Source organism: Gymnoscopelus braueri, assembly GCF_963280865.1.
Source record: "Gymnoscopelus braueri genome assembly, chromosome: 24".
In the NCBI taxonomy this organism is placed as follows: Eukaryota; Metazoa; Chordata; class Actinopteri; order Myctophiformes; family Myctophidae; genus Gymnoscopelus; species Gymnoscopelus braueri.
Genome location: NC_137626.1, coordinates 24,006,040 through 24,018,318, shown reverse-complemented (window position 1 = coordinate 24,018,318; position 12,279 = coordinate 24,006,040). Strand labels below are relative to the sequence as shown.

The 12,279-nt window shown below is 40.1% G+C and overlaps 1 protein-coding gene across 1 annotated transcript; it reads left to right on the top strand.

Annotated features, from left to right (window-relative positions):
- Positions 1-3,839: 3,839 nt before the first annotated feature.
- LOC308080532 (putative ATP-dependent RNA helicase DDX4) lies at positions 3,840-11,086 on the top strand (the record flags this gene model as incomplete). Its single annotated transcript, XM_080422428.1, has 19 exons — positions 3,840-3,860; positions 3,956-4,001; positions 4,292-4,342; positions 5,973-6,023; positions 6,825-6,845; positions 7,192-7,245; positions 7,439-7,483; positions 7,704-7,739; positions 7,829-7,864; positions 7,958-8,100; positions 8,190-8,342; positions 8,546-8,700; positions 8,877-9,006; positions 9,425-9,591; positions 9,689-9,834; positions 10,195-10,294; positions 10,374-10,644; positions 10,737-10,844; positions 11,015-11,086. The coding sequence occupies 19 exons, from the start codon at positions 3,840-3,842 to the stop codon at positions 11,084-11,086; spliced, it is 1,806 nt and encodes a 601-aa protein (XP_080278554.1).
- Between the last annotated feature and the right edge of the window lie 1,193 nt (positions 11,087-12,279).

Below are 12,279 nucleotides of genomic sequence, written 5' to 3'. Positions count from 1 at the left end.
GGTAGTCTAATAATCTAAAACAGAAAGGGAGGTCAATGTAGTCTACAAACAACTTCTGCACTGAACTGGAATTTCCAATGCGTCATCATGGCTAACAGAGAAACTTTTTTTTAACCACCGCGCTCTGACTCCTCTCTAGTGTGGAGTTGGAGCAGGCAGGGGTCTGGGACCCATAAGGGGTCTTCAGAGTTACTACAGGGGGGCCGCCAGATCTTTGTGTGATAGGATGTTCCCCCCCCCCCCCCCCTTATGTTTGTTACATTACTTGAAGACCCCTGTCTTAGAGTCTATAAGACCAATAACATTTACAAAAGTGATGGGTGGCAATCAGAATGACAAGTGTTTCGGCAATCCAGCCTTCGTCGGTGTCAAAGACACAAAGACAGAGCAGAAATAAAATAATTTAACTCAATCTTGTCATTCTGAGTGCAACGGCTGCCTGCAACCTAGCCTTGGATCAAGACTAATTGTAACATACATCACATGATCTACTATGATAGTCTTGATCCAAGGCTATTAGCTGCGACCCATCACCTTTGTAAATGTTGTTCATCATGGCTAACAATCACTATTTATCTGTAGGTAGACAGGAATTAAGTCGTCTAAATAACTAGCAACAAAAAAAAAAGAGTCCAAAAAAATAAATGAATACGTTCAACAAAATCTAATAAAATGAGTGTCTTTGCGGTGCCATGAAGTGGAGCCTCCATGATGAATGGATTTCTTCTAACAAAACGTCTTTAGAATATAACAGCTTTTAGACTTAAACAGTTTAAGTCTAAAAGCTCCAGTTATGAAGAAGACTTGGGTACAAACTGCTAATATAAGACATGGTAAACTAACTACATTGTCAAGCCAACTTTAAAGTTGACAAAAGCTCGGACTGGCTGACAGTTGACAGTTTGTCGTTTGTCGTACATGAACTTCTGTACGTCGACAGTATAGACAATGCCATGTCTATTCAAACTCATAACATAGCGCTGTTACATTAAAGTTATACAAAGACGTAGCCTACATGGTTTAGAAACGTGTTGAATTGTCCTGTTGGTGACGGGTCTTCAATGTCCACGGTGTACCTTACTGCTAGGCTAGTAGGCTGCTACTGCTGCTGCTGCGGGCAGTGAGTGGGTGATATGTATGTATGTGTGTGTGTAGTCTATCTAGTATTATATCCCAATCCATTCGAAGGACGGACGGGTCGCGCTGATTGGCGAGTTTGTTGCCAGGTAATCTATATGGATCTATGATATGGATACTAGGGACATCTGGGCACCTCGATGTAAAATGTTAAAAATCAAATATTTGGAAAATGGTCTTAAGTAATGTAAAGTATACATGATGTGAACATAGACGGTACATCATTATCAGACTTAATTTGTATCCTTCAACTTCTTGTTTATGCCCCAAAATGACTGGATATACAGGTTTTGTAGCAATTGTAGAACTATTAGACCTTAATTGCCTAATGTTTAAGCATGTTCTAATCATGTATACTTTACTTTTAACATTTTGTACAAAATAGCCAATTTTACATCGAGGTGCCCAGATGTTCCTAGTGCCCACCTATCATGTTACCATCTATATGGTTTCAAAATCGAAATAGCCTTTTTCTTTTTAACAGTGCTATTTATTTATTTATTCATTAACAACCAACTATTAAATCCAACGCGACATTGTATACAACTTTGAACAAAACTACTTTTAATAAAACCACTCGTTGCCTGGCGACGATCTAACCAATCAAGATGCGACCAACCGGCCGGGCTATAGGAGGGAACGCGGTCACATCGCTTATCCCGCGATGCAGGGGGCGTGACAGGGCGGGTCTAGCAGCACTCTGCTACCTGTTACAGGTCAATCAGCCTGTCAATCATCTCTGCGATGCAGCAGGGCAGCAGGGGGTGAGGCAGGGCGGGTCTAGCATCACTCCACAACCTGTTACAGGTCAATCAGCCTGTCAATCACCTCCACTAAACGCTACGCAGTGACACACGTGCATTGATTATAATCTCCTTCTTTCCTTCTCAACTTTGAAGAGGTAAGACGGTCAGCGGTGAAGATAATAAAGCCTAATAATTAATGCATTTATGCCCAATTTGCATGACTTGGTGTCCAAACAATTAATGTAGATTTAAACAACGAGAGTAATGAGTAAGGAGTGGAGTTGGGTTGGACTCCAGTCTTTTGAAATGATTACGTTATTGTAAAGTTGAGTGATGTCATAGAGGCCGCAGCGCCACATGGAAGACAGAATGGCGGCTGCAACACAACTAACTTTACAATAATGGCCTTATTGGCATTACAATAATTGACACTTCAATAATGTGTTTACCATTATAATATTTGTAAAGCCAGAAGCGCGCAGCCAGCATATTTAGAGTTTGATAGCGTTCAAATTCAGTGGTGCAAAGTAATTAAGTACATTTACTCAAGTACGTCATACAATTGTACATTGAGGTACATTTACTTGCAGTAAAAATACCACAAGTACCTGAGTATTTGTATTTCCAATTTTCTATACCAGTTTTACTTCTACTATTCTACACCTCAAGGTCCTTGCACACTGGTGCGTCTTTTCGTTGCGTTTTATTTTTTTTCATTGTTTTTTCAATTTTTTTCATTGTTGTAAAAAAAACGCAACGAAAAGACGCACCAGTGTGCAAGGACCTTCAGCCCTACATTTCGGCCATTTGAAAATAGCCGATCTACAAGCTCACAATGCATTGCAAGCTTTTAGATCTGCTATTTAAAAAATATATATATACATTTTGAACTTGTGAAATGAGACTTCTGCATAATTGCTGCTTTATACTTTTGGTACTTTAAGTACATTTTTATACCAATACCTTTTTACTCAAGTTATTTTTTAATTCCCGACTTTTAGCCTACTTGTAACAGAGTATTTCTACATTGCAGTATTGATACTTTTACTCAAGTAAAACAAACGAGTACTTTTCCCACCACTATTCAAATCAGGATGACGCAGTTAGTCGCACACTCGTCGTCTTAACGTGATCACACAAAAACGTTTATACAAAACAAAGTCTTGAGGGTATGAAGGCAAGGGGACATGGAAACTCCCCATTAGTGGTGTTAACATGTTCACACGACGGCATACCCTGAAAGAAGAGTCTTTGGTTTATGTTTAATAAATGCACATTGCATCGAGGCTACGACTACGAGAGACTGCTTAAATAACCAACTACAAATGACCACCAAGTTATGTTATCGACACGACAGAGAATGTTGACTTATTTAACCTGATCTGATCTTCAAACAAGAGAACACTTTAAAGTTAAAACTCAACGACGTGCAAAGATCCACCTCTTCTAAATTAAGTTGATGCACAATTCTGATCAACAGTCAGGTGAAACACATTAAATATCAGTGTAGTCAACCCAGGCCAGGTATTTATGGGGAGGCTCTCTCAATCATTGGTTCTCAATCTAGGGTTCAGGGACCCCCTTAAGAAAGTTCCAGGCGGTCCCCAGCAAAACTTTGAAGTTGAATTTCACTATTATTTCACCAGGTAGAAGTTAACCCAGTGAGAGAATGTATAAGAATGACCATTAAGATTATAGGTTTCACTCTCCACTGTTATCTCCCCACAGACAGTGGTCTGTATTAAAACAATAATATGATCTTATGGGTGTCTCTCAATGGCACAAAATCTTTTCAATTGGTGGTCCGCTGCCTAATATCAATGTGGACTGTCTTGACATGAAGATGTTTGAGAAATACTGCTCTATGAATACATTTGACGTGTTTGTGTTTAATATTGTTTTTCTTTCTTTTTAAATTATAGACTATATACTACATTTCCTTTACTGCTGACAATCATGGCCGACTGGGAGGAAGAGGTAACTTAAAATTGAGAGAACTTAACTGTCCTTTTTGAAACATTGAGACTCAGTTGAAATCCTAACAGGTTTCATATCTGTGTCCATGTTTACAGGGAACCGGCACCGGTGGTGCAGTCACCAGCCAGGCTTCAAGCAGTGGTGGGTTTACTCATAGCAGCTACACAGCAAAATCCTGACTGTTCTATGACAGTGTGAAAATGGACCCATAACTATCTGTTAGATTAACACTGAGAATGTTAATTTATATTGCCAGTAATCTAGACCCTTTTCTTTAAACTAGTCATAAAATAAACTAGTCATAAAATAGAACATTTCTACCAGTGACTTATGGAGTACCTTCATGTATGTAACAGTGGGGGCAACAGTTAATATTGCCATCAGTTGAATGTTCATATGGGTGACAGTGATGGACTTTTGTTTATTTTTAGGAAGCTCCTGGAAAGACAACAGAGGTGTTGGAGGAGGGGACGACAGAAGGGGTAAGTGTTTGTTATGGGAAATGTGATTCCTTAGATTTTGTTCTCCACCACTGGGTCTGAGCCTGATTATATATAGTTGCAAAAGGTCTGAATGGGCTCAAGTGCAATTTTGATAGAGGGACATCAGGTAGTTGAATATCTTAGACTTTGCACTGACTTTATGGTAAATTCAAAATGGTGGTCCTAAATTGTGAAACCATCAAACTACTGTCTCAAGGGGCAAGTTGAGATACACAAGTAGGGCTGTCACAATTATGACATTTTACTTGACGATTAATTGTCACTCAAATAATTGCGTTGAATGTTTGAACATGAGTAAGAATTACTTTTAGGCTGCGTAAACTAAAGTTGCACAGGGCAGCTATGATAAATAACACATTTAATGACTTTATTACTTTAAAAAGATAATAATAATGGAACACAAACATGTCTGCTCATAGTCCTCATTAGCATGAATTAACACTCTACGCCTGTATCAGGGGCGCTGACTTTTGTGCGCGACCATGGGGGCTGAACTTGACCACCACTCGCGCCGCCCCCCCTCCACCCACTGCGTCGCGGACATGTAGGCGCGCGAAGCGCGCGCGATTTTTTTTGCTTAATTAATTCATTAAATGACCATAAAACAACATTAACAACACTCTACCTATCCTTCAGTGTGTCCCATCCTCAAATGTTTTACTTAAATAAAAGTACTTATTTTAGTAGTAGCCTATAGTTACTTCTACTCCACTACATATAGACAAATATTGTACTTTTACTCCACTACAATTATTTGATAACTTTATTTACTATAGTTACTTTGTAGATTTTGATTATTATTATTACAAAACCACTTATACAGTATATATACTTTGGCAATTTGAAAATAGCAGATTTGCGATGCGTTGTGAGCTTGTAGATCTGCTATTTTCAAAGAATTTGTATACATTTTACACTTTTGAAAACTTGTGAAATGGGACCTTCTGCATAATGAGTACTTTTACTTTTGGTACTTTAAATACATTTTGATACCAATACTTTTCTACTTTTACTCAAGTACATTTTGAATACCTTACTTTTACTTGTAATAGAGTATTTTTACACCGCAGAATTTATACTTTTGTTTAAGTAAAACATTTTAGTACTTTTTCCACCACTGGTATTCAGTGCATGCAGTGAGTGACTGTTAGTGCACACAGGACGAGGGAGTCAAGGGACACAGCATAGCGACCCTTCATTTCAATAAGGGCACACGGCAGAGCCAAAACCTACAGAACATGTTTAGCACAGCCATAGCCATGGTTCACATGACGCTTGGTGCCGAGTCCCCCTGGTCTAAACAAGTTGTGTTCGATTTTTCGAGCCGCAATAGCCCCGCCCCCCCCCGCCGCGAGCCGTTTCTCTGTCTGGGCTATTGTTCTAGGTGTCAACGGCGCGTTAACACCTATCTGCGCCCCGCTATAGTAATGGTAATGGTACTGTAAGTTTGAGCCTGACATCTGAGATTCATGAGGGGGCTGACCAATTGACTGTGGGGGCGCTAGCCCCGACGCCCCCACGTCATCGGCGCCCCTGGCCTGTATGCACAAGAATAAACGTCCAGCATTAGATGCCATTTACCAAATGGAGGTTTGTGTGTTTTATACAGGTCGTGGAGGAAGAGGCCGAGGGGGACGAGGAGGAGGATTTAAGAGTGAAGGTAAGGACACATTTGGGCTGCATACAAATATGGGATATACTATTGATATTACTGTGCATGATGAATAAAGACAGTTGCCAATAATCTGGTGTAAAATCAAGCATACTGGCTATTGGTGAAGGGCACTGAGGGCTATTACAGCAGTTCTGCTTCCACCGTTAAGGTCAACATCATGTTATACATTTTTGCCAGACCCAAGGGGTCGGGCTTACATGAGACTTTGTACCTGTTTCGTCCATACATGGGCAGGGGCCCAAAAAAGCCCAAAAAAAGTTTGTGACGTCCCTTTTCGTCACGAACTATTCATGACATCATGAACTTCAGTTATAAAGTGGTTTGTAGGTGTGTTACATACTAGGACTGCATTTTGGGTCTGGCAGAACCAGGTCTCCTGGTCTTGTTTACTGAAAATAATGAACCCCTCATGCACACTGTAGCTTTTTTTTGTGTTAAAAGATAAAAGTGGATTTCAGAATGAATCAAGTAAACATACATTTACATACAGGCCAGTCAAAAAAGTTCTGCTTTCACCATGCAGTAACATTAACTAATTGTTGTACTCAAACCATTAAACCCTTATGCACACTTGCATTTTTTTAAATATTTTATTCTCTGTGTGCTAAAATAATAAGTCAAATTGGAGTTGTGGTAATGTATGCGTGAATCATGATTACATTATTCTGGAATACTATTTTCCAGTCTCATGAAGCCCTACCATACAAGTAACAATGACATTGTTCCACAACACATTGATAGCTTAAATATAGTTAACTTAAATAACTTTTGACCTTTATTTTGCAGGAGCTGATGAGAACGGGAATGGTAAGTTGAGTAGTATTATTGGAGTTGACTGTTGGCACTCTTAATAATGTACACACTTATATTATACTATGTCTGAGTTGTGTATTTTGTTTGTTGAAATGAAGCAGGTAGCAGCTGGAACAGTGGAGGAGGAGGCGGCGGCAGTAGCTGGAACAGTGGAGGAGGAGAAGAGAGAAGAGGACGAGGAGGCAGAGGTAAGACAGGCTTTGGCTGATAGTTCTACATGTAATTCACACTGGTGAAGCAGCTTCTTTGATGAAATCCATGTGAAAACATGCATTAACAAAGATAACCATTGAAAACAGTGATTCTTACAAGTTAACACAATAATATTTGCATTTGACAGGAGGCAGCAGAGGAGGTAGAAGTGATGGAGATGATGATGGAGGATCCAGAGAAGGTAATGGTTGATTAAACTAGATGAACTGGGTTACTGTGGCAATGGATCGTATAGATTGTCCATAAATAATTTGCTATTGAACTGATTGTATTTTTCAATATGTAATAGAATTCCTTTATCAAATAGTTAAAATATATGAATGACCGTTATGTCCTTAAAGTGAATGATGGAAAATAAAATTTATTCTTCCCAGGGTTTGGAGGAGGTGGTCGTGGAGGCAGGGGAGGCTTCCGTCAAGGTATACTTTTATTCAAAACCCAACTTAAGTTAGGGTTACTGCAAAAAGTTGATATGTAGTTGAAGTGTAATGATATGACGAATGTCTTTTAAGGTGGAACAGAAGGTGGAAGTGAAGGTTCTGGAGGAGGTAAATGAACCATGATACATAACTATGAAATTAATTACTGAGTCATGTTCATGAGTGAATGTCAACTGATCCTTCTTGTGTTATGCTGCAGGATATCGTGGCAAAGACGAAGAAGTATTTTCCAAAGGTAATTTGTGTGAATCAGGTTCCATGTTTGAGTTGGTCAGCTTTCATTGGGAAACATGCTAAAAATGTAATTTTGTGTATCTGTAACAGGTTCAACAGGAAACGCTGAAGATGGAGCTGAAGAGAGTAAGTAAATGTGTCTATTGTGAACACACAGAAAGCTTTTCTTTTCTACTATGCCTTTGTTTAAAGTCAGTCTAACCTCGTCCCCTTCCCCAGGACCAAGGGTGACCTATATTCCTCAAGACCTCCCCGAGGATGAAGAATCAATTTTTTCCCACTACGAATCTGGCATCAACTTTGACAAGTATGATCAGATCATGGTGGATGTTAGTGGCAGCAACCCACCAAAGGCCATCATGGTATGGATCTGTTTGCAGCGTTCTCATCTGTTCAGTAGTGGTGAGTAGTTTTCTGACTGCAATGAAACTCTGTTTGTCTCCATCTTCAGACTTTCGAGGAGGCACAATTCTGTGAGTCCCTGAAAAGGAATGTGAGCAAGTCCGGCTATGTGAAGCCAACTCCAGTGCAGAAGCATGGCATCCCCATTGTCACAGCAGGCAGAGACCTCATGGCTTGTGCCCAGACTGGATCAGGCAAAACGGTAAGATTCAGCTGATGCTTTCATCTAGAATTACTTATGGTTATAGGACAGGACACATTGTTCGTTAGTTGTAGGGATTGAAAATATGTTTTAGTACATCAGAAGGTGTAATGAACCACTACATTCCCTCTGAAGATCAGGAAGTGGAGGTGAGATTGGTTTCCTGTCAGGGAGGATTGTAATGTGTTTTCCTCCCTACATAGGCTGCCTTCCTGCTGCCAATCCTCCAGCAGCTGATGGCTGACGGAGTGGCAGCCAGTCAGTTCAGTGAGCAGCAGGAACCTGAGGTGGTGATTGTTGCTCCAACCAGAGAACTTATCAACCAGATCTACATGGAGGCTAGAAAGTTTGCCCATGGGTGTGTATTGTCACAAATTAATAGTTTGTTCTGTTGCAGCAAATGAGAAGTAATTATTTTAGTCTGTAAAATCACTAAAGTACAATACTGGCAAATGAAAGACACCCTTCGATTATGGTGTATTTTGAACATGCTGTGAACTTCATGTTAACATTTGTCTCTTCTGACTTGTGTAGGACATGTGTGCGTCCTGTTGTGGTGTATGGTGGAATCGCTACTGGACACCAAATCAGGGACATCCTGAAGGGATGCAACGTGTTGTGCGGGACTCCAGGAAGGCTGTTAGATATGATTCAAAGAGGAAAGGTAATTAAGCCCTTGCCAGAAGTTCAGTTATGATGGCGGTGAACCTTTCCAGCTGTTTGACATGGTTCAAGACTTGCAACTATCAATAATTTTCTTAGCGATTATTCTATCGATTACTTTTTTTAAAATTAATTGAATAATCAAGAAGCATTTTGAATATTAAATGTATGTACAGTATCTATGAATCAATGAACCACACAAGCGTTATTTTATACTTTGTCACACAATTTTGAATTTGTTTTTAAAGATTTTTTATCTATAATGACATCATTGAATCGAATAGTTGGATTAACTGTTGCACCCCTACTTATATTGTTGAGATGCCTTGTGTTTACATCTATATTTCTACTGACAGTTAAACCGCTGAATTTGCTCCCAGGGAAAATAAACTATGCTATATTAACTCTATCTCCTCAAGGTGGGTCTCAGTAAGGTACGTTACCTGGTGTTGGATGAAGCAGACAGGATGTTGGATATGGGCTTTGAACCTGACATGCGCAAGCTGGTGGGCTCTCCTGGCCTGCCAACAAAAGAGGAGCGTCAGACCCTGATGTTTAGTGCCACCTTCCCTGTGGACATCCAAAGGTGCACTGCGTTACGAATCTTCTACAGGTTGCAGGTTGTCTTTATATGAAACTCCTCAATACTGATGAATTTCTCTGCATGGTTATGTTTTTTACAGGCTGGCCGCTGACTTCCTGAAGACCGACTACTTGTTCCTGGCTGTGGGGGTGGTGGGCGGAGCCTGCAGTGATGTGGAGCAGAAGTTCATTGAGGTCACCAAGTTCTCAAAGAGAGACAAACTAATTGATGTCCTCAAGACCACTGGTAACGTCTCTAACCTCACTACCTCCAAGTCTCTACTATTAAGCCATGAACGTGAACGTCAACCTGAACGTGCTTGAAAAAGATAAACAATGGCAGCTATTAGGGAAAAAAGGCTACAATTAACCATGCCTTCTTTAAGCCACTCAATCCACAGGATTCTCTTTCTGTGTGTCCTTTTGGTTTAAACCTTACAACGCACATACACTCGCACACTGTTTATGCACTGATCCTCATCTACATTAACTGATATTTTGTTAGTTATTTGTAGGCTTATAACCTAAAAAGCCTATTGTGCCTGTGTCTCCCCATTTTGTTACAAACATATGGCAATAACCAAACAATTTGTTGGGGTTTGTGCAGGAACTGAGCGTACAATGGTGTTTGTGGAGACGAAGAGACAAGCTGATTTCATTGCAACATTCTTGTGTCAGGAGAAGGTTGCTACCACTAGTATCCATGGGTAAGTGGTGGTTTGATACAATGTTCACAGCATGCTCTTAAGCAGAGCAGCATTTGACCTGTATTGTGTCTTCTGACAGCGACCGTGAGCAGCGTGAGCGAGAGCAGGCGCTACAGGACTTCCGCTCTGGAAAATGTCCCGTCCTGGTGGCTACCTCTGTGGCTGCACGAGGTCTGGATATACGAGATGTGCAGCACGTGGTCAACTTTGACCTCCCCAAAGAAATCGACGAGTACGTCCACCGGATCGGGAGGACCGGTCGTTGTGGCAACACTGGGAAAGCCATTTCCTTCTACGATCCTGAGAACGACAACCAGCTGGCTCGCTCCCTGGTTAAAATTCTCTCTAATGTAAGCGAACTCCTCAACACACTGCCCTGACATACCTTAAAAAGCACAACGCCAGCCATAACAGTTCCTATTGGTTTGAATGTAATTGACAGGCTCAGCAGGAGGTGCCTAAGTGGCTTGAGGATTCAGCGATGGGCGCCACTGGAACTACAGGCTTCAACCCAAAAGGGAACACCTTTGCCTCCACAGACTCTAGGAAGGTAATGTATTTGCAATTCACCGCAATGAGTGATGAGTGCAATAGAGCAAAGCCTTCACTGTATTTGTAATTCACTGCAATGAGTGCAATAGAGCAAAGCTCTCACTGTTCATATGTGGGGACAAGTTTGACTAAATCAACGTTCTAACATTCTTCTTTTTTTGCCCTCAGGGGGGAGCTTTCAACACTGACAACTCTGCAACCAGCCAGCCACAAACAACTGGAGACGATGAGTGGGAATAGATTGCCACAATCCTGCGGTTATTTTTTGTCTTAAGTTTGTTCAAAGTTTAATGCATTAAGTGTGGTTTTAAGTTAAATGCATTCGAGTGTGGTGTTCTGTTTTAATAGGATTTAGTATGTGACCATCTGTGTTGTGCTATGTGATGATTAAAATTGTAATCATCACATAGGCCTATGCTCTTTTCCCAATCGGAGATATATATCAGTGAATGTATTTGTAATTGTAACTCTGCAGCCACAAGCAGCTGCCCAGAATGAAGATGAGTGTGAATAGACCATTTGTACATTGTCAGTATCTTTGTAGTTGAGACTAACCTGCAGTTAAGGAATAATCTTTGTTCAGTTTGTTTTTCCATTGACTTGAGACCATAACTGGCATATCAGTGGAGATTCCAAACTAATTATATTACAGCCTCACTCTTCCTGGAATGTTAGCATGCTGGATTAAGATGCCATTGTTCTTGCATCAATAAAAAAGTTTTAGACGCCTATTGTTTATCATTGCTACTGGTAGGCAGATTTCGGAACTGTCCACAGCCCACCACAGATGGAGCAATTAGACACCATCTTATGAGCGTTAACAAGGACCATCATATGACGGTACTACTGTTGAAAATAGTTTACATGCTCCTATATCTAGACCTTTTTCTGCCAAGTCAAACATTATGGTAAATAATTCAAATTTGACAATTGAGCTTGTATTTTGTGTACAGGTGCATTCAAAAAAGAAAAATGAGTGCATTTTGTTCTGTCATTTTTCAAATATTCTAGAGATTCCATTACAAAGTTGAACAATTCAAGCCTTATATAACGGCTATATAACTCATGAAAATAATTACCATAGGCCTAATCAATAAAATAATGTATAATACAGAAATGTCCACTACTGAAAAGTATGTCAATGCACTCAGTACTTGGCTGGGGCTCCTTAAAAATGAGAAGCCCTGAAAATTTTCAAATTTGTCAGTGTTGGTCCACTGTGAAAGTGTAGATTGGCCATTTCCGAATAGCATTATGCATAAAACATTAAATGGAATGGCTAAAGGTAGGAAGGATAAGTGATTTTCTTTGGTTAAAATAAGTGTTAAATAGCTCTATATTCTGATAGTACTCATTGCTATAGAGTGTTTGTTCAGTAAAAGGAGTCTCCTTGCCTCTCCAGCTTTTCGTTTCATTTCCAATTTTATCTAATC